At 47.2% G+C, this 25,751-nt stretch overlaps 1 protein-coding gene across 5 annotated transcripts in view; it reads left to right on the plus strand.

Moving 5' to 3' along the window:
• LOC123809588 (tight junction protein ZO-1) overlaps positions 1-25,751 on the plus strand; it is a 79,205-nt gene that overhangs the window by 42,728 nt on the left and 10,726 nt on the right. For 3 of the 5 annotated variants that reach the window (XM_045824734.1, XM_045824735.1, XM_045824736.1), the window contains exons 9-23: positions 3,425-3,564; positions 4,574-4,679; positions 6,780-6,930; positions 8,888-8,996; positions 9,989-10,208; positions 10,478-10,662; positions 10,764-10,859; positions 13,878-13,960; positions 14,643-14,853; positions 15,123-15,223; positions 18,188-18,538; positions 18,863-19,102; positions 19,736-20,608; positions 20,776-20,873; positions 22,223-22,450. In XM_045824734.1, the coding sequence (XP_045680690.1) occupies positions 3,425-3,564; positions 4,574-4,679; positions 6,780-6,930; positions 8,888-8,996; positions 9,989-10,208; positions 10,478-10,662; positions 10,764-10,859; positions 13,878-13,960; positions 14,643-14,853; positions 15,123-15,223; positions 18,188-18,538; positions 18,863-19,102; positions 19,736-20,608; positions 20,776-20,873; positions 22,223-22,450 (3,192 nt within the window). The remainder of the gene's footprint in view (positions 1-3,424; positions 3,565-4,573; positions 4,680-6,779; positions 6,931-8,887; positions 8,997-9,988; positions 10,209-10,477; positions 10,663-10,763; positions 10,860-13,877; positions 13,961-14,642; positions 14,854-15,122; positions 15,224-18,187; positions 18,539-18,862; positions 19,103-19,735; positions 20,609-20,775; positions 20,874-22,222; positions 22,451-25,751) is intronic. The other 2 variants (XM_045824737.1, XM_045824739.1) reach the window with 1 other exon arrangement.

Below are 25,751 nucleotides of genomic sequence, written 5' to 3' on the forward strand. Positions count from 1 at the left end.
TTTTCTTTCATACTTCAGGGCGTGGCACGGTGTGTGTAGTTGTAGTTGTGCTGCTTCACGTTGTGTCCTGGAGCCGTTTTCATGTCCCTGCGCACACTCGTAACTTACTTTACTATTTTAGATTTTATGTTCAATTAAAGAGCAATGTGTGCTTGTGAAAATAGGTCAAATCACCAGTTCTCGCTGCTCTCGAGTTAAGCCTTCTTCACCCTCAGACACTTTCGGCATCACATGCAGAGTTTGTGTGTGTGTGTTTTAGTAATTAAAAAGGTCAGGCTCTGCTCATTATTTCCCAGCTAGTTATTTCACTTAGCAGTGCGAGGTGATCATCTTCCCGCTTGTTCTTTTGATGAGAAACGTCCCATGATTTGGAAAGGCCATTTTTAGGTCTTTGCCCATGGAGACAACGTTGCATAATCATCCTTGTCCGTGAACTTACAGACAGGCCCTTTTAAACAATTTCTGAAGTCATCAAAGAGGGTGTTGGTGTTACCTTTAACATTTTCCTGGATAATATTGTACTGGATTACTCTTTCAAATACTTGTAACTCCGGATGACTTGTTTCTCAGAATTCCTTGTTTACCAATCTGATGGTTGCACGGCATCATCTCCTTACTGTAAATTGAGGTCGTCCCCCCCCCGACTACGCATGGAGCTGAGCACCTTTCCACGGCACCGTGGACCCTTCATTGTCTCGCTTCCTCAGTCCAGTGCTTGTCTGTTTCTGTCGCTCGTTTTTCTGCTGGGCTGTTCTTTTTTGTTTGTTCACCAGTTAGCAGTAGCTCTTTTTGTGAGTGTATTGCAAATATGTCCTCATGGTATCTTGTGCAGTTAACATCGAATCTAGTGAAATATTTTTATCTTTCTTTTGTGACTTCTCAATTTTTATCTTGCTTATTTAGGGCAGCTTTCCCCAATCTAAAATTGTCCAAATTTTATCTAGAAATTGTATGATCTGTGATGGTATCATTTCTGGCAATTTTTTTTCCATTTTTATTTGGTTGTTGAGGATACTGAGAAAAATCTGATTTTTTAAAATTAAGTAATACTCTCTTAATTCAAGTAATTTTCTAGTATTCTTTCATGCTCACTGAAGTTTCCCCCCGGTACTTCAGGCCTGTTGTCTCCTGGTCATACCATCTGAGTCGTCACTGTGGTGGTAAATACCTGCTGCGGGCAGGCTGCGCTGCGCCGTTCCTGGCTTCAGCGCACCCCGGCGTTTCCCTCTCTCACACGGTGCTGGCTCTTGGTTTTGGAAAACAGTCTCATAATCGTTTGCATTGCCAGCTTGCTTTATTTATGTTTTTTATTAGGAACGACTTAAACTTTTCACATGCCTGTGTTACTGACACTAAAATGTTTTTTTTAATATTTGGATGTAATAATAAATTTTGCGATTGATTCCTGATGTTGAAGGAGCCACAAAGTCTTGAAATCACCCTTCTGTGTGGTCACAGTACAGTAGTTTTTGAATCGTTGTTATATTCCCTTAAGTATTATGTTGCTTAGAACTTTTCCCCGTTCTTACTTTAAAATACTTGTTTTCCCTTTTGTATTGTCACTATCAAGGTTGGGGTGTTAGGGTTCTGTTAGCTTCACACTGAATTGCTGATTGACAGAATGTTGAAAATGTTTAAAGATGGGTACATACGTTTTTGTGATACTGTTCTGTGTTGCTATGTGTGTTTGGAATTTTCCATAATACGAAGTGTTTAAAATTGAACTAGCGACTTTTCTATATTTTCCTGTGATCAATGATACTAGGAAGAATAGGAAATACTTTATTTTTCAGAGGTTGGGAAGTCTTGGCTGTAAAACCTTCCATACCTGATACCTTTTTAAATTGTAGATCTTAATATTTTAAAAAAGATTTTATTAGCCCTGGTTGGCATAGCTCAGTGGATTGAGCGCAGGCTGTGAACCAAAGTGTCGCAGGTTCGATCCCCAGTGAGGGTACATGCCTGGGTTGCAGGCCATGACCCCCAGCAACTGCACATTGATGTTTGTCTCTCTCTCTCTTTCTCCCTCCCTTCCCTCTCTAAAAATAAATAAAATCTTTTAAAAAAAATAAAAAGATTTTATTTATTTATTTTTAAAGGGGAAAGGAGGGAGAAAGAGAGGAAGAGAAACATTAGTGTATGTTTGCCTCTCGCATGCTCCCAACTAGGGACCTGGCCCGAAACCAAGGCATGTGCCCTGACTGGGAGTTGAACCAGTGACTCTTTGGTTTTCAGGCCTGCGCTCCATCCACTGAGCCACACCAGCCAGGGCTTGATTTACATTTTTATTTGAGGTATATTTATTGGCCTCTTTTAAAAAAGTGTATGGATTTCCTTGGCTCAACTTGTATATTTTTGGGGGGGACCTGTTGATGGAGATTTAGTTTTAATTATTTTGTTTGTTGCTAATAGAACTGATAGCCATGTAACTATTTCTGTAAATGTTGTAGAAATGTATGCATTTCTCTAGGATAAACCTAGAAGTGGAATTAATTACAGGTGTTGCATGTTTGTGTTTCTTGTTTTGATAAATAGCTACCAATTGACCCTCGCACAGTTACACATATTTACACTGGTTTTCACCCTCCTTGTATGAGTTCCTGCTTCTCCATGTGTTTCCCTGCCGTTGATGTCACGGGAAAGCTCTTGGGAGTGACAAGATGAGTCTAGTGATTTTAACCGGCATTTCCCTAGTTGCTCCTGAGGCCAAGCCCATGTGCACATGTGTTGTCTGTCTGTGCACCCGTTCTTTCTAGTGCTTCCTCATCTAACCATCAGTTGTGTCTTTTAAACTGACTTACAGATTTTTATGTGTTTTAAATATCAAATCCTTGTATGTTGTTAAGTCAGACTGTATGCAATTGCTGATATTCAGCTGTTTGCACTAGAAACCAACCTCATTTCATTTGGTTTAACCCAAAACATATATTTTTACCAATTATTTGCATGCATTTTAACTTTTTATGTAATCACCTTTGATGGTGCATCATAGCTTTTGTGCATTGAGTCTTTCTTTTGAAGTTCTTTATTTTCAGTGATATAAATTTCTAAAAACTATTTTATGTTTAGGACTTTATGCCATCTGAAATGAATTATATTTCTGTCACTAGTGGGCACAGAGATCTAATTTCTCGAGTTGGTGGGCAGTTGTCCTAACATGGTGAAAGGCAGTGCGTTCTTCCCAGCAGTTCTGCACTGCCGCTCCAGTCAGCTGCTGCTCTGGGTGAACTTCTTCGTTTTCTGTGTGTCGCATCAATCTGTTTTTCTGCTTCTCTGGCAGCACCGCTCTAGTTTTAATGACCAGTCTGTAATACTGTTTTGAACTGTTACAGCAAGTCCCGTGTCATTTTTTCTAAAGCTCTCCTACAAATGATTTTCACACCCATCTTCAGGCTTATGATTTTTTCATTTTCTGAATGTGTAGTCTCCGGAGCAGAGAGGAGGAGCGAGCTTCTAAACCCGGGACTGCGTCAACTCCTGTCAAGCATGCGGATGACCATGTGCCTAAGGCAGTGGAGGAAGCCGTAGTTGAAAGAAATGAGAAGCAAGCACCTACTATTCCAGGTGAGCCCTCAAGATACTGAGTCCAAAGGCATTTTCACTCAGACTAAAGTATTCATGGGACTTACGGGAGATGTAAAAGATGCTGCTAGTGCTAACGCTACTATTATATTATTATTATTGCAACTACTGCTGCCTGTGTTTGAATTCTTTTGTATCGGACGTTCGGCATTTTCTTCATGGGTGGAAGGTTGGCATGGGTCAGTAGGCATGGACTTTTCTTTTTGAGGTAGAAATTGTTCATGGTTTCAGAAAAAAATTTAAGTTACTTGCTTACTGAAAGTGTCATGAACACTTGTGGTGCTGTGTATGAGATCGGACATAAGAATCTGCAAGGTTTCAAGATTTGCTTGAAAGGCCTGAAGACTTTGGTACTGTCTGTTCCATTTCTCCAACCTTCTTTTTGATCTGCATGTTCAGTGGCGGGAATGTAGATATTTAGAAATAAATTTTACCACAGGGAAGAAAGAAGTCTGCTTTGACAGCCTTAACTGAAATGTAGGTTCCCACACATTCTTATTCTTCTGTTACTCTTCTCAAGAATACATTTTTCAGCCCTGGCTGGTGTGGCTCAGTGGGTTGAGCATCGGCCTGCAAACCAGAGGTTTGCCTGTTCAGTTCCCAGTCCGGGCAGATGCCTAGGATGTGGGCTGGGACCCCAGTAGGGCGCTCGCAAGAGGCAACCACCCATTGATGTTTCTCTCCCTCTCTCTCTCCCCTCCTTCCCTTCTTTCTAAAAATAAAGAAAATATTTTTTAGAAAAGGAATACATTTTTGAGACCATTTTTCAGAACAGCTGTTTCTGTGGAAGTCACAGGTGATTGTGTAACACACATACTTATTATAAAGACACTAGAATTGACAACCAAACACGTATAGTGTATATGTTCCATATCAGGTTCTCTGGACGCACGTGTTTTGTAGATACTTCTGTTTGTTTACTGGTTGCTTACATTATTATTCCATTTTGTAATAAATGACTTCTACACAATTTAAATTTTCTTTCTTCCAGAACCGAAGCCTGTGTATGCTCAGGTTGGACAGCCGGATGTGGATCTCCCGGTCAGTCCGTCTGACGGTGTCCTGCCCAATTCCACCCATGAGGATGGGATTCTTCGGTAATGTGGTTTTAAACTCATGTCGTCTTCTCTCGCAGCGTTAAGTGTTATTTAAAGTGAGAGTTCAGTTGCAAACCGTGTTCATCTACTTTTAAAAATACCGTATACCATTAATACTATGATTAGGAGGCTTAAAAATCTATTTATATGATAGAATCAGAAGTTAAAGAACAACAAGGAAGCTTCCTGGATGTTACTTTTTTTCTTACCACCATCTCCTACCTAGTTTTTAGGTCATTAGTTAAAAAATTGTAAAATTGTTGTCTCTTTAGACATCAGATTTTTCACAAGCTTTCTATTGCCCTAGCGTTAAAAACAAAACAAAAATCCTAGTGCTTCTCCATTTCCCTTATTCACATTTTGTCCAGAGAACTGTTTATTGTGGCCTGTTCAGTGGCATCCCTGGCCTCTAACTGACAGTAGCACCCACCACCCCCAGTTGTGACAACCAGAATGTCTCCAGGCACTGTCAGATGTTTCCTGGGAGCAAAGTCACAGCCGGTTGAGAGCCCGTTCCAGATTAGTTGGCATCTCTAGGTGTTTTATCTTCTGCACCTTGTATTGCTTTATAGTTTATGGTTGATGGGATTGAGATGTAAACTGAATAGCCAAATTCAAACCATCGTGATTATCAAGTTAGTTTTCTGTCGCCTCTCTGGTAAAAGGGACCCAACACAACACTGTGAGGCTGAGCCTAAAGCAGTCCTCAAACAGTGGTTTTTCACGGCCAGGTTGTGCGTGAGGGGGCAGGCTGCAGTGCGCCTGTTTGCTTTTTGAGGCACAGTAGATGGGTCTGTGTTAGAAGAGAATTTCCGGGGACTTAGGTCATAAGGAAGATGAGTCTGTTACGATGAGCTCTTGGCTCGCTGGAAAGCAAGGACAGCCTCATGGCCAAGGGCCCCGCACCCTTCACAGTAAGACCAGGTGCCACCAGCCTGGGCAGTGAGTGATTGCATCATAGCGACAGCCGCACGGGGTTGTGTCCAGCTGATGTGAGGCCAGATGAGGACACCAATCGTGGATGCCTTCTCGGTTCTGAAAGCTGAGGTGGTCTGCAGGGGGTTGAAGGACTAGACTTCTCTTTCCTCAGCCCATTCATCCATTCATTTCATTTCAGGGGAGGGATTTTTTTTTAGTTAGATTCTGTTAGTTTCTGATAATTAGCTCATTGTCACTTACTGAATGAAGAGGAAAGGAACTTTTTCTATACTTCACGTCAAAATAGGCAGAAAAATGTGGGACAGTTATGGAACCTAGAAGGGTAGTTTGTAGTTATGTATGTAATTTGTAATTAATTACCCTCGGAAATTTATAATTGGGACCTGCTTCTGCCCAGCCGTGCTCCTAAAGCATCCTTCAGTGCTGGGTCATAGGGGTGTCAGAGGCCTTTGACCCCACACCAGTTAGAGAGGGCCGTGCGTGCATCACTTCCTTCCCACTGCCTCTAGCAACAGAGGGGTGGAGACTGAACACGGGGCTAGCCCGGGAACGCCAAGCGATGACCAGGCGTTCACTGCAGATGCAGAGGGCTGCCAAGTGCGTGCTGTTTGTGGCCAGCCGAGAGCGTCCACAGGCTGTGAAGTCTCCACTCCCCTGTGTCTTGGCTGCGGAGATCACAGTGTGTGGAGCCTGGGTCCTACTCCCTGGTGTTGGGGACATTTGCAGCAGCTCATGCTTCAGGTTCTACCTGTAAAACGCAGTACCTCTCAGTTACTCGGTAGAGATGGTATGGTATGAATTGGGACTGTTAAAAAATGGGAGTGGTTTTAGCTGTTGGGAATGCACCCTGTATTGGGAAACATTGGCCAACACTGTTTCTATCAAGTAACTTTAGAAATGAGTATGTAAAGCAATGCTTGCCCATCAAACCTGGATATTTTGAAACTTACTCTGTTAATCAGAAAATAAAAGAAAATGCAATTAAATCTGATTTGGAATTCTGACACTAAACTCCATTGTACCCAGCAAACTGGTGGTGTGCGGGAAAGCACAGAGATGATGGCCCTTTGTTCCAGTCTGAATGTGGTTTTCATTGCAGCCCTTTGCTAGAGCTCCTCACGCATCTGTCAACTGTTTCAAACGAGATATTTGTTTCAACAGGCCCAGCATGAAATTGGTAAAATTCAGAAAAGGAGATAGTGTGGGTTTGCGGCTGGCTGGTGGAAATGATGTCGGAATATTTGTAGCTGGCGTTCTAGAAGATAGCCCTGCAGCCAAAGAAGGCTTAGAAGAGGGTGATCAAATTCTCAGGGTATGTCCGCACACTGACTCACATGGGTCTCAATACTTCGGTCTGCAGAAAAGGGCCTCACATAGCAAATCTACGACAGTAAGTAGAGCGTAACCTACGTGGCAGTCTCCTGAACCGCTGACACATTCAGATTAAGAATCCATCAGGTCTTAGGTGTGCTGGGCTTGTCACTTCCTGTCCCCACGTTTGCTCTTAAAATTGCTGTGTTTGTGTTACTACACAGTTGTGATGCTTTGGTCTCATTTTAGTCATTGGTGGTATAGAACCTACAAAACAAAGTAAGCCCTAGACCCTGTGATATGCATCTTTTGTAGTTCATTTCAGCATTGAGGCTGGCAGGACTCCGCCCTGAGCCACTGCCTACCGGTAGGCCAGCAGTCAGGTGTTGCTCCCCCCACCGCCGTGCCCCCCCGCCCCCCGCATGGTTGTGGCAGTTGTCCACACAGCCCCGGGCGGGGCGGGGGGGGCCTCCCCATGTGCCCCGCTGAGGGCCCAGGCGCAGGAGGTGGGGTTGCCTTTAGGCAGTGCGGGGCTGCCCTGGCTCTGAGGCTTCACGCCCCACACTCATCAGAGGAGCCCTGTGGAGATGCAAGCCTACCTGTGGGGGCTTTTCCTTTCTTCTGTTTTCGTGGCCATGTGGCCAGTAACATGCGAACATCTTTACCTATCTCTTCTCTCTCTAAAATAGCCTAACTCTTGGTGGGTAAGCCATTTCAGTCAGAAGGTCAAATCTGTCAAGTGTGCGTTTCTGCATCTGCTCTGTTTCTTCTCATCCTCACCTTGTCATTGCCCTTCTCTTCTGGCGACTTCCTACCCGCATCCTGGGTGTGGTCTCCCGGCCCAGAGTCTTGCTGAGGTGTGTTTTTCTATTCCTCCGCTGGCTCTTCATCTCTCCTCCACCGTGCTAGTCTCTCCTTTGACTGTTGAACTTCCTCAGTCCCTCCCCCACTTTCTTTCCAGCCAGCACTGTCACACCGTTGCATAGCCTGGCTTCCACCCTGACTGCCACTGAACAAGCAGTCAGAGACCTAATGTCAGCCGCAGCCCTCGCTGTTCTTATTTCTTTGCTGCATTTTGAAGGTCTTAAGTTACCCTTCTTGAAGTGCTTTTCTTCCTTGGACTCCCTGACTCTGCCATTCTGGTCTTCCTCTAATTTTTCTAATTCTTTTCCTACCTTCTCTGATGATTATTCTACACTCAAGGGAATCAGGGCATGCATTGTTTTTAAAATAGTTCTTAATCGTCTTTTTATTTGGGATCATAAAAGCAGTGCATGTTGACTTTTTCCTAAATGTGGGAAACTTCCAGAAGATGAAAAGCAGCACATGTACCTGCACTTATGTACACATTCGCCCGTGACATGTGGACGAGTCCCTGTCGGTCCTTCGGAGCTTCTGGTACAAGTGGCTGTCCACTTGGTGCTCTTTCTGTGTGTTGACAGGTGCTCTTTCGGAGGTGCCGAGGTGCACATACTAGCTCCCTCCATCTGGTTTCCTTTTCATTGCTTCTGCAGAGACTAGCGAAGTAGGATTCTTTCACATTTACAGAACTTGGAACTTCTAAATTTGAAAGTCAGAGATCTCCCAATGATAACAGATATGTAGGATTCTTTCACATTTACAGAACTTGGAATTTTAAATGTTAAAGCCAGAGATTTCCCAGTGATAACAAATACTTGGAATTAGAAGTCGTCTTTTGGTCTAAATGGGTTAGAGTTTGCGGTGGGCAGTCTTGAATGTCAGGATGCATGGTGACTACTCTTTAGATGCATTTACACCTTTACTCATTTTGTTTACTTGGTTTCTGCTAGTTCTGAATTATAGTATATTCTTTTCTTTAAAGTAAAATACATTTTACGCTCTTGAAGTTGTGGTATTTTTAAGTTAGGTGGACGCTGAGAGTCTTTGTTTCCTGTGGGCACAGATATTTCAGTAATCTGTGAAATGCATTTCAACAGGTAAACAACGTGGACTTCACAAACATCATAAGAGAGGAGGCCGTCCTCTTCCTGCTCGACCTCCCGAAGGGCGAGGAGGTGACCATACTGGCCCAGAAGAAGAAGGACGGTGAGCGACTGCCAGGACAGGGTGGAAATAAGCCTGTAGAAAGAAGTTTGGGGACTTAAGTAGGGATTTTAATTTCAGCTTTTTTAAATAAGTCAGTCATTGTTGAGGGACAAATGACTTTGCTCATCTCACAGAGAGTTTATTGTAAGTCCCTAGAGGCTCACAACCTGACCGTGCTGACTAGCACAGCACAGCAACAGGGACCACCCAGCTGCCATGGCTTTGTGACGAAGTAGGGTGCTGTCCAGCCCAGTGCAGGCACGGGAGAGTCCCATCTGTTTATCAGCCGTCAGAACCACACAGCAGTGTGTATGGGCAGCTTCCGATTTTTGTGCTGGTGTTTTCCAGGCCGTAGTCTCTGATGCTTGTAGCATTAATTCAAGAGAATGCTGGATCCTCTCTGTGATTAAACGGAGGCACTGTTCATTCACGACAGTGTTCCTCACCCTCCCAGTGTTGATGCTTTGGGTGAAACAGTTTGTTGTTATGGGGCTGTTCTGTGCGTTGCAGGACGTTTAGAAGGATCCCTGGTCTCTACCCACTAGATGCCAGTAGTGCCCATACCCTCCTCCCAACACCTGCAGTGACAGCAATCAGGAAACACACACCCCCTTTGGGGGTGGGCAACACTGCCCCTCATCTGGGAGCAGCTCATTTAGAAAATGGGATACCTGTATCTCTGCACCTTTAAATAAGGTGGTTCAAATAGAAAGCACGTGTGGCTTTGGACAAGCTGTTGATCCGGTTGTGCATCAGTCTGTCAGGGGCAAAGCGGCGGTGCTGGGAGTTTGCATTCCATGAGGTCACGGTGACGCACCTGAGGCAGAGCACTCAGCACAGTGCCGTGCCCAGCAGTGCAGCGTTCACCAGCCACTCTTGCAGCTGTTGTCAGTAACACTGCCGACAGCGTCTTCACGTCACGGGTCCTCTTCAGGTTAATTTCTTACCCCTCCAGCTATTGATAATGTTGTTTTCCTCTGGATTCTTTTTAGTTTATCGTCGCATCGTAGAGTCAGATGTAGGAGATTCTTTCTACATTAGAACCCACTTTGAATATGAGAAGGAATCTCCCTATGGACTTAGTTTTAACAAAGGAGAGGTGTTCCGCGTCGTGGACACCTTGTACAATGGAAAACTGGGCTCCTGGCTGGCGATTCGAATCGGCAAAAACCACAAGGAGGTAGAGCGAGGCATCATCCCTAACAAGAACAGGTACGGATATCTGTAATGCTCCTCAGAACAAGTTGCATGACGATGACAGATTTCTGTCCCACTGGGAAGTTTGGGTAATGTAAAGAATTAGATTTCATTGTATTTGTCGCAGCTATAATTGTTTTCCAGCCTCCTCTATTTTAGTTCCATCATTAAGATGTAAACTACATGGGAGGTTCTGTCCAGAATTTTGCCATCTCGTTCTTTGTGGGTCTTTTTCCATTTTGTGTTCTTAAAGTACCTGTGTTTTCTTTTAATCTCCTGTCCAGAGCTGAGCAGTTAGCCAGTGTGCAGTACACCCTCCCAAAAACCGCAGGAGGAGACCGTGCTGACTTCTGGAGATTCCGAGGTCTTCGCAGCTCCAAGAGAAACCTCCGGAAAAGCAGAGAGGATCTGTCAGCTCAGCCAGTTCAGACGAAGTTTCCGGCCTATGAGAGAGTCGTTCTTCGAGAAGGTGGTTTGTCTTCTACAGACTAACCTAATACCCTTTAGTGTCAGCGTGCCGAGAAAGAAAAGGTGTAAGCTGTGCTCCTTCTCTTTTGCATTTCTCCCCAGCTGGGTTTCTGAGGCCCGTGACCATCTTCGGACCCATAGCTGACGTGGCCAGAGAAAAGCTGGCCCGAGAAGAGCCAGACGTTTATCAGATTGCGAGTGAGTAGCTTCAGAGCTGACTGATGGGGAGGGGGAGGGGTTCCTCTGCTAGTTACTCCTCTGAAAGATGGGTCTGATCCATTCACTTAAGGGAGGTAGAACTTGATGTAAGAGAAACTGCAGTTTACTCCATTTTATTTAACTTGGAGGGAAACCCGAGTGACTGGGTCCTCATTCGTCCATTTGCCTTTAATAATGAGTTCCTATTTCCGAAGCTCTGGGCTTTATAAGAAAACTGCCCAGCAGACGATGCTGTTTAGCCCGTCTAACAGAATCCCCCCTGGATGAGTACTCCTGCCGACGGGGAGCAGCCTGAGCCCTCGGGGATACAGTGGGACGCCACCCATCGCTTGGTCTAGCCTTCCCTGGCAACGCCCGGCCCTTGAGCCACGGGACTCAGCTTTGAACCCAGCCCTTCTGGCCCCAGCCCAGTGCTTGTGGCCATTAAGCTAACAGAAATATTCAAATATTTAAAAAGGGCAATAAAAGCATGATTCATGCTATCAGTTGTTGTTGCAGACATTTATAGTAAGTGAGAAGTGCAAACATTTGAGCATGAAGTGCTTTAAGTGCTTTTGCCTGCACATTCTTTCGTAGTTTTGTATAGTTTGGCTATTATGGTGGTTTAAGTATGCAAACTTCCGTATGACCACTTAGGCTTACATAAATTATATGTAAAAACTTATATATAACTTACATTGCATAAATTACATGTAAAAGCCTAAACTTATTTTCTAATTATAGAGTATTGCTCTCTATTTGGAGAAGTTAAAAAATTAATTTTGACATAAATTACCATTGCCCTAAACTTTACCCTATTGTATTTTTTCCATCCTTCCCGCCCTTTGTAGACCTATTTTTTGAAGTTTTATATAGACTGTTTTTAAAAGTTTATACCGTTTTCCTTCTTAATAATCATATTTTATTATCCTGCAATTAATATATGGTGTGGTCAGCCTTCTGTTGTTTGTATAGTTTGTTTTAAATTTATGTTATCACAAAGGGTGTAGAAAGCTGCCCATGTTTTATTTGCTCGGTGTACTTTGCCTTGTGTTCTGAAGGATTTGACTTCTAAAGGGTAGATTTTCCCGTGTTGGTGATGCTTTTCCCGACAGAATTCCCACAGACAGGAAGGGGTGAGCCGTAGGACGTGCATGTTTTCCGGGGCTGCTGCTGTGTGTGGTGTCACTGCACCCCGGAGGGGCGGGCCTGTTCCCACTGCACTGTTCTAAACCCGTGAGCGCTAGTTCCGAGAATGAGAATGTTGCCTTGTTGAGCTCCTTTTCATTTGGTTGCTGGTAAGGTTGAATGAGGGTGTTGACTGTCTGAAATTCAGATTTGCAAACAAATAATGGTAAAATTTGAGCAAGTTAGAAAACGTTTCTTTCTCATTCCCCACGCAGTTCCTCTTGGCCATGGTTTGTTTGTAGATGATGTTTTGCCTTAAGTAGGTGGTAACCTCACCTGTGACCAGACGTCGGGTTTTTACGTGTAGGGAAAGCAAGTGTGAAGATTTACAGAGCTCTCCCTTGAGGGGAAATTGCTTGGTTTAATGGTTTTATTCCTCAGCCAGGCTCTTAGAAAAGGGATTCAGATGGCTTAGTTATATTCATCATCTTTGGATCTAAGAGAGTCCTTGAGTTTAGGAATTCATAGATTTCCTCCAGCCCAAACTCCCAGCTGATCTCTCCCTTGTATTCTTGTATGTCCACCAGATAGGAGGCTCCGCCCTCCTCGCCAGTGTACTTTGGTCTCACCATAGTCTCCTTGCCTAGAATCACTCCCCTCACCACGCAGTGTGACCTCTGTCCTTCCAAATGGCTGCCTTTGTTGGATCTGATTTTTCTTTCACACGTTGCTTGTCACCAGGGTCACAAACATTGCTGTGCCTTTTTAGTGAAGAAATTCATGTAAATTGGACCTCTGAGATTCTAGGTGCCACATCAACTCAAGCCCCAGGGGGCATGTGATGTACCAGCAGGGAGGGACAGGTGCCAACACGAAACCATGAGCAGCCTTCTCTGTTCCCCGTTCGCCCTAACCCTGGACTGCCCAGCCAGTCCTCGGTAGCATTATCACCGATGGGTCATGGACCTGCCCAGGTGTTGGACTCAGCCTGCTGGGGCTGGGGGCCGCGGCCAGGAGGGGCTGTCTCGGTGCATCTCAGTCTGCCCTACAGACGCTGGCGTTTCCTCGTGTGTGCACAGTGTGGGAAAGGTTTGGAAGCAGAGCTGTGTCAAGCCATATTAGAGCCCTAGGCAAAAGAAACAAAATGCATTTCTGTATACACATTTTTGCATTTTTCTAATGGTTAATTTCTTTTTCTAGAACAGCTAAGTAGATTGAAAGTTTTTGTAAAACATGAATAATACTCATATTAAAAGTCATTATTGTAAGTCTACTTTATTTATATGAAACACAGAATATAATTTCATTTTCCTGGCTTTAATGGAAGGAAGCTTAATATTATTTTATAAATCTATTTTTTAATCTCATTTTTAATTGAGATAATTGCCATAATTGACGATCTCTGTTAGCCAAGTGACAGTCTTAAATAATTTTCATTCAAGTTCCATTTCCAGATTTTCTTTGAAATTTTGATATGTTGTTTATTATAGAGAATTAATTTTGATTTTTTTGAACTTACTGTATCCAAATACTCCATGATTACTGAGGTCTTGGAGGAACCCCATTAAATTTTGTGCCTGAGTCACATGCCTCACCTGCCTTCTCTGAATCCCGGGCATCATTGGAAAGCATCGAGCTCAAACCAGTGGTTCTCATTCAGGACATTTCTGCCCCATTTGGGGACATTTGGCCATCTGGGGACATTTCTGTTGTCACAGTGGGAGCAAAAGGGAGGTGGGGGCCAGAAGTTCTGCGAAACAGGCCATAGCACACAGGGCTTCCCCCAGTGAGCATTACATAGCCCAGGTGTCGGTAGAGCACTGTCATGGAGAAACTCTGATCTAACCAGTGGAACTCGCATGTTTGTCTTTGTCCTGACCTTGTGAACAGAGAGTGAACCACGCGATGCTGGGACGGACCAGCGCAGCTCGGGCATTATTCGCCTTCATACAATAAAGCAAATCATAGATCAGGTAAGTTACTAAACACTGACCCATTTCATTATAAGCTGTAAATGTTCTGTTTTTTAGTGGGATGAGGTTTGTTTAATTTGAAAGTGGAAAGTAGTTTTTTTCTAAAATTATCACTGGTATGCCATACCTCAAGCTGTTAATAACCACTTTCAAGGGTTAGTAGTACATGCATCAAAAGGTGATTTTTTGATTACCACAAAAAAGTTAAAATATTCGTATATATTAATAGACTCTCTTTATATTGCATGACCTCTTTTTTCTTAGATTATCACATAAAAAATGACAGCAGTCAATGTAACAGTAGCTGTCTGGTGTGAATGAATCAAAATTATGCTTGCTTTTTGTCAGATCAGCAAAAAATATATTCTTTGGTGTACTGCAGAATTCTAGTAATCAGTTTGTGCCATGAGATGAAAAAGGTTGAAAATCACTGATCTAATCAAACACAGCCCCAGGGCTATCTTAAAAGTGAGCTAGTTACCTGTTTGTCTTTTTCTGATTTGGGCTAGCAGTTGTAATTGAATTACCTTCTGAGTACAGACGTCTGGCATGTGCTCCTGAGACCCCGGAGCGCACGTGAAGGTCCGCTGCACTGGGATGCAGTTCAGGTTGTGACTTGTCCTGCGATGACTCTTAATTAGGTGTGTCTTACCTCCTTATTTCTCCTTCCTTCTGTCTCCAGGACAAACACGCGTTATTAGATGTAACACCAAATGCAGTTGATCGTCTGAATTACGCCCAGTGGTACCCAATTGTGGTGTTCCTTAACCCCGATTCTAAGCAGGGTGTGAAGACGATGAGAATGAGGTTATGTCCAGAGTCTCGGAAAAGCGCCAGGAAGTTATATGAGCGGTCTCATAAACTGCGTAAAAATAATCACCATCTTTTTACAAGTGAGTATTTAAAAGGCCTTTTTTCGGCCTCAGCGTCTGGGCAGCAGTCTGTAGACACCAACGTTGTGCTGTCCCAGTATGAAAACTTACGTAACCTTGGCCTGGATTGAGAGCAAATGTTTTGTGCTTGATAGAAATTTCAGTTTTGTGTCCTCGAACACCGTCTTCCATGTCGCCCAGCACTGGTGGCGGAGCCCTGGCAGGGCTCAGCGAGTTTGGCCTCTAGGCAGCGTGCGAACTGTAAAGTGCTGTTGCTCACTCGTTTTCAGCTACCATCAACTTAAACTCGATGAACGACGGGTGGTACGGCGCCCTGAAGGATGCGATTCAGCAACAGCAGAACCAGCTGGTGTGGGTCTCCGAGGGAAAGGTGAGAGATTTCCTGTTGCTGTTTAAACTGCTTTACTAAATTATACGGCTGATCAGAGATTTGTGAGTTACTTTGTTTTCTGATTAGTGAGGTTTTTATAATTCGTAAGCAGGGCTTATGGGAGTTGCTTTTGATAACAAGATACTCAGAAATTTTCCCAACTATTGAATGACCACTTAAGTGGTGTTCCCTTAAGAGAGCTCCTGAACTTGAACAGAAGGAGCAGGGTTGAGTTCTGGCTTGGCCCCTGTCTGCCTGGGGAGTGACTTTGAACCTGGCTTCAGGTTCCTCCTCTGACAAGGAGGGGAGTCGCCTGTACTAGGTGAGTCTTTCCCAAAATGCTGTCCTCGGCCGATAAGTTCAGGGCTTGCCACGAGGAGAGGGGGGTGCCACAGGCAGGGCAGGGCCTGCCACCGCAGCCCTTGGCGGGAGCACAGTCTCCCCTGCGTGCTCCAGATGGACGCGTCCTCACCTGTGGGTTTTATTTCTTCACTCAGCACCTGTTAACATTCTCACAACGTAGCCAAGGAAATGTTGGACAAAGCAATACGTCCTTTTGGCTTTAAACTTAGCTTATATGTGTCCAGATGGCCAGCTCTAAAATATCTAATTTCTGCTGTCCCTCCTTGTGACTTGAGAGCCATCTTCATGGGAAAGGTGTGTTCATTTTGGGGGACAGTTAATAGGTTTCTCGAAGGTGACATTTGAATGAACCTTTTGATTTTACTTTTACCTTGAGATCAGTACAATATTAATATGTTTCGGTTGCTAGGGGAGATTGAGAATGTCTGCTTTTTTATTTTGTTCTTCACATTTCTTTGTTGGCTTGGTTTTTGTTGTGTTTTGCCCCCGCATGACCCCTTTGTCCTCTGCCTGGCTGTGGGTACAGGTGCTCTGACGGTGCATGCTGCATGCTCAGAGCCACCGTCCCCTTGTCCCAAACGCACACAGCCGCTGCAGGCACAGATGCTGTGACACCTAGAGGTGGCGTCTGCTCCTCCCGCCCTCGGCAAAGCGCCAGAACCCTGGTTCTCGTCAGCACCCCGGGGGTGGGGGAACTGTGCATATGAGACCTGTCAGCGCACTCTGAATAGCTGACACATCAGCTGGGGCACCTGAGAGGGAAATGAGGGTGGGAACACGCCAGCCACTGCGCTCCGCAGCCCGCTCCGCGCTGTTCTCCCGCGGCAGCACAGCTCCGTCCGCACCCTCTGTCAGGCAGCCTGCCCACAGCCTGCGCTGGCGATTCCCGACGTGAAATTGGCTCGTAAAAGCACAAAGCCTACTGCCTGCCTACCTGAGAGGTTTTTTAAATCCTCAAATCTTTTTTATTTATCATTTCTCTTTGAGATGATGTTTCCTTTCTTGGCTTAGATGTAAAGTAAAGGTCTAAGTCTCCCAACTTTTTACATGAGGAAAGTAGGTTATTTATTATAAGGAGAGATTGATGTGTTTTGTAAGTCAGAAAAAGTTGTTACAATTTAAATCGAGCTTAATTTCTGCCACCCTCTTTCATTCAAGTATATTTTACCTGAAAAGATTTTTCAACTAAAACCACTTCATTTCACGCTGACTTTCCTGAGCTAACTGCTTTGATCTAATTAGTGCCTAGGAAGAGTTCCTGTGTGCACGGTCTGGTACAGTCTTGTATGATCCCCACTAAACCAAGAAAAGTCATCCTGAAACTTTCTTAACATGTAGGCGTAGGCCATCTCCTGGTCCACAGCGACCTGTGGTTCTTGCTTGCTTCTGCACCTCGTACCAGGGCAAGAGCCAAGTGCTCTGGTGAGTTCCAAGCTACTCTTCCTGATGCCTTAACTACTACCCTGGCTGCCTGCTGGGCAGCAGCCCCCCCAGAACCCTGCAAGGTAAAGACCCCAGCAGACAGCGGGGCTTCTCTTCTGCAGCTGCATCTCGGAGTCAGAGCCATGGAGACCTCAGGGGACACGCTCTGCTGTGGCCTGGACTCGCACTGTCCCAGCCCAGCAGGTGCAAACCAGAGCCCGAGGGAGGCCTGACGCAGCCTGGCCTTCCCTCCCACGGGGGCCGTGGTCAGGGTCCTGCTCTTACACAGCGAGCGTGGGACTGCATGGGAAGCCCCATTTAGGTGGCTCCCGTCTTCTCTTTGTCCTTCAGTCCATGCTGACATGGAGGAAAGACTGTCTGAATTCTGGGCTCCACATCCTTCAGCTCTCGTGCCTGACCGGACACCGTGTCCAGCAGGGTCTCGGGGACCATGGTGTCCCACCCAGGCGCTAGTTCCAGATCAGTGCGCAGCACCAGCCTGTCGGCGCAGCTCTTTACTCCCCTCCCCTGCAGTGCTCCTCTCTCTCTGGCCCGCTCCGAAGACGGCGAAGACTGGGACACGCGGACTCAGCTCTCAATTACTTGTGAAAGAGAAGCGTAACTGCCTTCCTCTCGCCTTCCGTGGGCTGCTGCGTCTTTGACGAGTGGCAGAAAGACCCTGTCAGGGCGGCAGCCAGCACGGAGGCGACGCTTTTCCATTGCATTTGACCAAAGCTTCAGCTCTTCCCCAGCGTGAACCGGGGCATTTCTTTTATGGCTGTCCTCCTGTGCGTGCTCTGTCAGTGTGTCCTTGTTCCTGTGCGCTTGGTTTGACTGTCTCCTTGCCTGGCTGTGGGCAGACAGGCCGGTGACTGTAGGTTTCATGACCCTGAGTGGTGCTGGGGTCACCTCACTGTCTTCCGGGCTGGGCCCCAGAGCCCCGCTGGGTCCCGACCTGCCAGCCAGCGCTTGGTTCGTCCCCGCCCCGCGGGTCTCCGAGGCCGCTCTGTGTGTCTGCATGTGTGCTTGTACAATCTTCTTGACCTTTCCTCCGCAGAAGCTTCGAGAACTAGGTGATTTCTTCACAGAGCAATACCTTGTTCCATCTTCCTTGTAAAGAAGGGCCATCTCTTACAGAACTGCCGAATAAATTTTTCAATTTACTTTTATTTGACCCAGGCGGATGGTGCGACAAGCGATGACCTTGATTTGCATGACGACCGTCTGTCCTACCTGTCAGCCCCAGGTAGTGAATACTCAATGTATAGCACGGACAGTAGACACACCTCTGACTATGAAGACACAGATACAGAAGGCGGGGCCTACACTGATCAAGAACTAGACGAAACCCTTAACGATGAGGTGGGGACTCCCCCGGAGTCTGCCATTACGCGGTCCTCTGAGCCTGTGAGAGAGGACCCCTCTGGAGTGCACCACGAAAGCCAGACACACCCTCCTTACTCACCACAAGCGCAGCCACAGCCCATCCATAGACTAGACTCCCCCGGATTTAAAACAGCCTCTCAACAGGTAAGCAGCAAGCGCCCAGCGTTCTGTAGTTAGAGGTGCGTTACGGAATTTTAGAGTGGCGGTCTAGCTAAAGAATATATTCTGTCCTTTCTCCAGATTAAGAATTAACTTTTAATTTTGCGATGAGACCACCAAGGATTTAACTCTAAACTCTGTGTGTTCCTCTTACACAACAGTATACTGAATTTTCTAGAAACGTAGGACCTAAAGTCATAGTTTCATCATTCTGCACACTTAAAATGTATGTTGACCAACCATGATAAGCAGAGGTGGGAAGTTAGTGGTAAATGAAACAGCATTTAAAATATTTTAAACACTTCACAGAAAGCAGAAGCCTCATCTCCAGTCCCCTACCTTTCGCCTGAAACAAACCCAGCACCATCAGCCTCTGCCGTTACCCCTCATGTAACATTAACTCATGTCAGACTGGAGGAGCCCGCCCCTGCTCCCCCCGCCTCTCACTCAGCACAGGCCGACCCTCCCAGAGCACCGGGTGCCGAGGCGGCCCACGCAGTGCCGGGAGACCGCGGAGCCGCACTGCCGCCGCGCGCAGACCCGCCACAGGTACCTGTGCTGCAGCGCCGCCCTCGCGCTCCCCGCCCGCCGGCCCACGGTCGCCTGGGCCCCCGCCGCTGTCCCTCCGCTGTGTCCCCGTGGGCGTGCACACCAGAGCGCTTGCCGTCGGCACAGAGCGTCTGCGTCTCGTAGTTTGCATGGCTTCTGGTGGCATACACATGATTCGGAAACAGGCCTTTTAATTGGGGTTTTGCTTCATGTTTCTGTTATTTTTATTTTGGGATTTTCTGTATCTACCAGATTTCCTTACGATGTCATCGATACCCATCGTAGACATTTTTATGTTTTATAAATTGCTTCTGTTAATTTTCTTTCTGATTTTTATTTTCAGTGTGAGAATCAAGGGGAATCAGTGTTTTAGTGCATTAGTAGTGTTCAACTAAACTGAATAATTGCTTTTCACTCCCTTTTCATTTAGCACATGCTAGAACATAAAAGCCCTTACCTGCATTGTAAATTTTGAGCTTTCATGTAAACTGGCTTTCTCCACTAATCTCTTTCTGTCCTGGTAATAAATGGTAGAACATAATCGTTTTTACATATTAAACCATAGTTTTGTCTATTAAAATAGACCCAAATTAGAACCAAGACTGCATACTTACCTGTGAACTTGTTACACAGGTGTACAGAAAGGACCCATATCCCGAGGACATGATAAGGCAGAACCATGTTCTGAAGCAGCCAGTGGTTGGTCACCCAGGGCAGAGGCCGGACAAGGAGCCTAGCCTGAGCTACGAGCCACAGCCCCACTACCTGGAGAAGCAAGCCAGCAGAGACCTCGAGCAGCCCACGTACAGATACGACTCCTCCAGCTACACAGACCAGTTTTCTCGGCACTTTGACCACCGCCTGCGCTTTGAAGAGCGTGTCCCTGCGTATGAAGAGCACTGGTCTTACTATGACGAGAAACAGCCCTACCAGCCTCGGCCACCTTTTGACACTCAGCACTCTCGAGACTTGGACTCCAGGCCGCACCCCGAAGAGTCCTCAGAGCGAGGGTATTTCCCACGGTTTGAAGAACCAGGTCCTCTGCCCTACGACAGCAGGCCGCGCTACGACCAGCCCCCGAGAACCTCCACCCTCCGACACGAGGAGCCAGCCGCTCTTGGGTATGACGTGCACGGCAGATACAGGCCGGATGCACAGCCCTACGCTCCTGCAGGCCCCAAGGCGTCCGAGCCCAAGCAGTATTACGACCAGTACCCACGGAGTTACGAGCAGGTTCCGGCACAGGGGTTTCCCCCTACAGCAGGCCAGTACGAGCCTGTCCACGGTGCTGCAGGGGTCCCTCCTCTGATGCCCCCATCTCAGCACAAGCCGGAAGTGCCGCCGTCCTCTACCAAGCCACTGCCTCCACCCCCCATTTTGACCGAAGAGGAGGAAGACCCGGCCATGAAACCCCAGTCTGTGCTTACCAGGGTGAAGATGTTTGAAAACAAAAGGTCTCAATCATTGGAGAGCAGGAAGGATGAAAACCACACGGCCAGCTTTAAGGTAACTGTGACTGGGGCCTCTTTGCCCAGGGTACCCAGCATATTTGGTGACAGGCAGTTCTAAATGCTTCCCAGCACCCCCAAGCAGTATTACGGGGGCCCTCCCTCCCCCCCAGTGCAGCCTGCTTGGTAATGCTGTCCCTGCGGCGTGTTTGTCTTATTTTGCAGCCTCCAGAGGTAGCATCCAAACCTCCAGGCGCTCCCATCATTGGCCCTAAAGCCACTCCCCAGAGCCAGTTCAGTGACCACGACAAGACCCTGTACAGGTGGGTACCCTTGGTGGTGTGAGTGGGATGGGGCTGGCCAGGAGTCCACCCCTCTCAGTCAGTGGGCAAGCCTCTCAGGGTGCCCGTGTAGGAACGACAGGACTCTCCCGTCCTCATGTGAAAACTGCCAGCCTTCCCAATGGCGCAGTGGCCCTGGGGGAGAGAAAGGAAGGCCTGTCCGTGTTACGCATCTGGGACAGGCCTACATCGTGGCTTTGGGGAACCAGTGTTGTGAAAACACATTTTTCCAGCAGATCATTCAAATGAGAATTTTAAAGCCTTAATATTTGCATCATGTTTTTTAGTTTTAAAAGTGTTTTCAGACATACAAACTCTCAGTTTTGAGAGGTAAGGAAACAGCCCAGATTGGTGGAAGTAACACATTCATTGTTTAGTGAGCACATGCTATGTGCTTGCTGTGGGGGCACCACGAGGGGAGGGAGGCAGAAGCTGCACTGGGGCACCTGCAGAACAGGGTGGGCCCAGGGAGAGAGGCCTGGCCCGCTGCGCTCTCCCCGGGGGCCTCAGCACTGCTCCCAAGGTTGGGTGTGGAGACGGGCGCCCGCCTCACTCGTGTGTTTACGTGCTGACATTTGTGCCTGTGACGAAGAGGGACTCGCACATAGACACTGTCCTCTGTTTTTGACGACGGGGGTGTTTCTCACCAAAATGTGAGCTGCTGTGGTGTCTCCTTTGGCCAGTCTCATTAGCATATGATCTGTGTCGCATAAAATAAATACGTAAGAACTGACGCTTACCCCTTTTTTTGGTGTAAAACCTAGTTAAGTTCATTTGTTTTGATGCAAAGTTTCTGAGATGTACTAAACAGAATGCAAGTAACAGTGTACTAGCGTGCTTAATGATGTACTTTCTCCTCTGCTGCCTGTGCTCTCTGGAACTTCGGACTGTACAGAGCTGTGTCCTTATGTGAGGATCATTCCTTGATCTCAGATGAAAGTTCCTAAAAAGTCTTTTTTAAAAAGTTGTTAAACCCTCTCGGTTATTACTTGTCGCTGCCATTGGTGTATGTACTTCGAGAGGGTCTTCCCTGGGTGGAGCCCACTTCCTCTTCTCTTTCTGACTAACTGCTTGTAACCTGCTGTGAGGCCTCCAACCAGACAGTTACTGGGTTTACTGGATGGTGGTCGTGAACTCGCGGGCTGGAAGAGGGCTGCCTTTTGCGCACGGCGTGTGAAGACGGAGTGCAAGTGTCCATTTCGACGGTCGTGCTGCTTGGCTGGGTCCTGAGCAGTCGCAGCTCGGGAGGGTCGAGGTAAACGATGCGCAGAGTCCACTTTCCTTGTGAAATCGGCACTGAGAAAGCTGTTCTGTTTGCCGTTCCTTGTCAGGATCCCAGAACCTCAGAAACCTCAGCCGAAGCCCCCCGAAGATATCGTCCGGTCGAACCATTATGACCCCGAGGAGGATGAAGAGTATTACCGAAAACAGCTCTCCTACTTCGACCGGAGGAGTTTTGAGAACAAGCCTCCTGTGCACATGCCTGCCGGCCACCTCTCCGAGCCGGCCAAGCCGCTCCCTTCTCAGCCTCCGCCAGCCCTGTCCAGTTACTCTTCGAAGTGAGTTGTTTCACGGGACACCTCCCGTTTTGAAAACAAGACGGCACAGAAAGGTTTGGGTAAAGAGGAATTGATTTCTTGAAGTTCAGTATATTTTGAAGGAAATATTTAAGTGTACTTTACACTTTCTGTAGACTCTGGCAGGTTAGCACTGCATATGCTTCTAGCTCTAGGATGCGTTCGGAGTTTGTTCTTAAGCTCTGGCAGCAGATACAGCAAGTTTTTGCGTTAGGGAAAGATGGTGAAACCTGAAGAGAGAATAAACTGAAGACCCTGGTTTTTAGGTGAATCGTAAGCCTTTCTCCCTTCTGTGCAGCACAGTTAATGCTGGCTCTTTTCTTTATGTTTTAATTTATTTATTTTTTTGTATAAAAATGGATGTATTGAGGAAACATTGTTGGAAGGAAGAGAATAGAGTTATATTTTTTCAAGGAGAGAGAGAGCTTGTCTTTTTTTATTATTGGATCTTGGGGGCACTTCAGAGCTCTCTTGTCCAGCTTTACACACAGGGAAACCGAGCTCCGTGAGGCAACGTGACGCACAGAGCTGGCACTGAACCCCCGTTTTTGACCCCCAGTCTTTCCTTTCCTTTCCCTTTTCCTTTCGTTCTGTTTACTCATCTCTTGGGTTTTTGGTCGGTGGTTCTTCCTTGTGGGTTTTGTCAGGGCACAGACGCATGTGCGCCTGCTTGGGTCCCTGTCTCTGCTGCTTCTGTCTCCCTGGTTGAGCCCCGAGCGACAGAGAGGTTGGTGCTGAGTGCAGGGGGTGAGCTCTCAGAGGCACAGGTGGGTTCATGCATCCACAAAAGCAGCCCCCAAGAACGGAGGACAGACGAGTCGGGGGACAGTCCCTGGGGCTGGAGGAGGGAGGGGATCAGCATCTGAGCTCAGGGACACCCGAGTTCCCTGTCAAGTAAGACCCCATCTCTTTAATTAACTTAAAAAACTGATTCGAGGCCTTACGTGTGAAAGTTTCCTTCCTGGTGGCATTAGTGTTGCCACTGCATTAGTGTTCGAACGACTCTGTGACCGTGTGTGGTCCAGCGGGGCCAAGGGGATACATCAACAAGCCGTCACCGGCCCCTTTTTCCTGAGACATCCTTGGAAGTGAGGATTTAAAACCTTTTCTGCACTGTCATCCTTCTAAGTCCTCGTCCACAGAGGGAGCAGTTCATGACAACGCACACGTACCCCTGCTGAGCCTGTGCACACGGGCTCAGGCCGGTGGCGTGAGCCTCCCCTCACAGCACGCTAGGGAAACGCTGGTGTGTCCCGAACGTGCAGAGCGAGGCGGGCTCAGCCCTGAGCCTCCGGAGCTCCCCTTTGGTAAGGTAGGAGGGTGCGCTTGTTGTCACTGTTTCGGCTTAACTCATTCAACACATTCATTCCTGTCAGAAGAGGGTCCGGGGACTGGAGTTTAAGGAGAGAGATTTTATTTATCCTTTTACTTACTTGTTAAATACCATATACCATTAAAAAATACATTTAGGTCTACAAAGGTTTGCCGGAAAGTCAGTTAGCAAGGCGTTTTTGGCTGTGTGTTCATTTGGTGTTCCAGGCAGAAGACTCCAGGCGTCTGTGATGGGAAACTGTCACAGCAGGTTTGGTGGCCGGGGGCTCAGGGACAGTTCGCCGAGTGAACGGGGCTCAGCGCATGGCGCAGTGCCCTAGCGTGTCAGCCACCACTAGCTGCTCGCCAGCAGGGCGCAGGGGATGGCGCCGGCAGGGCGGGGGCTCCCAGGACGCAGGGAGAGAGTAGGGCGAGATGGGCACTGGTGTGCGCTCCCTCCTCCTCAGCGGTGCTGTGCGGGTCACGGGCAGTTTCTCTGCTGTCGCTGCTGCTCTTCTGACCAGTTAGTACAACTTGAACAATAGGAAAATGGTTTAGCACATGGGATTGCCTTTGTCCTGCACCTCAAGACTATTTACCGTTACCAGCATTTTGCCTACAGGCCTTTATTTCCTAAAGCAAAACAGCCAAGTTATCTTCTGGACAATATATGCTTGTATTCATCTTAAAAGCACACCCCCAGTGGTGGGAACTAGAGAGCGGAGAAGTCTCTGTTGGCGCAGGACAGGCGCCCCAGAAAGCCAGGAGACACTGCCCTGCCTTACAGTGTGGAGAGCTGGGCTGGAAGCAGGAACGCTGGGAGAGAGCGTCTCCAAGCAGGTCAGGGCCCCCCGGAGTCCAGGCCGGGCCTGTGCGCACGTGCTGGCCCAGAGATGGTGTCAGCTCCTCCAGGGAAGCTGCAGGTTCTGATGCTCGGACCCCTCTCTCTCCAGGGTCAGGTTGCTGTGGGACTTCCAGGCCTTAAAACAAACATTGGTAGTTTCCAACTTTTTAGGAACTAAGTGTAAGAGTAGCATAGGGTTGTTTGTGTGTGTGTATGTGTGTGTGTGACACTAAACGAGAGAAGCTGTGACATCCAAGCACAGCAACTCCGCAGGTAGGCTCCCCCCACCCTGAGGGCTGGTGGTGGGTTCAGTCTTGCGGGGCAGGAGTACGTGCGTGGGAACTGGAGTGCGTTTCAGAGGGGTGCACGTTCCCATTGCCCGTTTCTCCTTTCCCTGCTGGGGGTCTGTGAACCTGACTATCACTTCTTCCTTTGTTTTCACTTCAGGGATCTCTTTTCCCTAGCCCTTAATTTTTCTTTTTTTAATTTTTAGAGAGGGAGGGAGAAAGACAGGGAGAGAAACATCAGTGTGTGAGAGATGTGTTTATCAGTTGCCTCTCTCACATCCCCCTACTGGGGATCTGGCCCGCAACCCAGGCCTATACCCTGACTGGGAATCGAACCACTGACCTTTTGGTTCATAGGCCAGCGTTCAGTCCACTGAGCCACGCCAGCCAGGGCAGCCATTTACTTTTAAAGGAGCATCTCATCCTCACTTACTCAGAACGTGCCAGTTATCCTGAGTACTGCTCCTTCACTGGGTTCATTCCTGGGTCAGCACTGGCAGCTACAGCAACAGTGGGCAGAGGGGGCAGTGGACCAGTACTCAGAACACCAGTTAGACCAGGTAGGGGTGGGGCAGGACCCAAGTTAACTGTGGTTGAGTTTACTGGTCCTTTCCCTAGCTAAATGGAGGTAGGGATAGTTTCATTTATGGGTCAAGTTATTTTGAAGTGGTGGGTGCCTGTCTTTTGGTTGATACTTTGCAATGACAATTGAGTCGCGTTTGCTGCAAGTTTCTTAGTTAGATTGACCGTTTTCTTTCATTTTTCTGTTGCGCTCACTTTGCCGTCGCCTAGATTTCTGGGCTCTTACACTAGCTATGACTACTTGAGAAGGAGCATCAAG

The sequence above is a fragment of the Phyllostomus hastatus genome, unplaced genomic scaffold (assembly GCF_019186645.2).
Source record: "Phyllostomus hastatus isolate PE091 unplaced genomic scaffold, TTU_PhHast_1.1 phas_scaffold_555, whole genome shotgun sequence".
Lineage (NCBI taxonomy): Eukaryota > Metazoa > Chordata > Mammalia > Chiroptera > Phyllostomidae > Phyllostomus > Phyllostomus hastatus.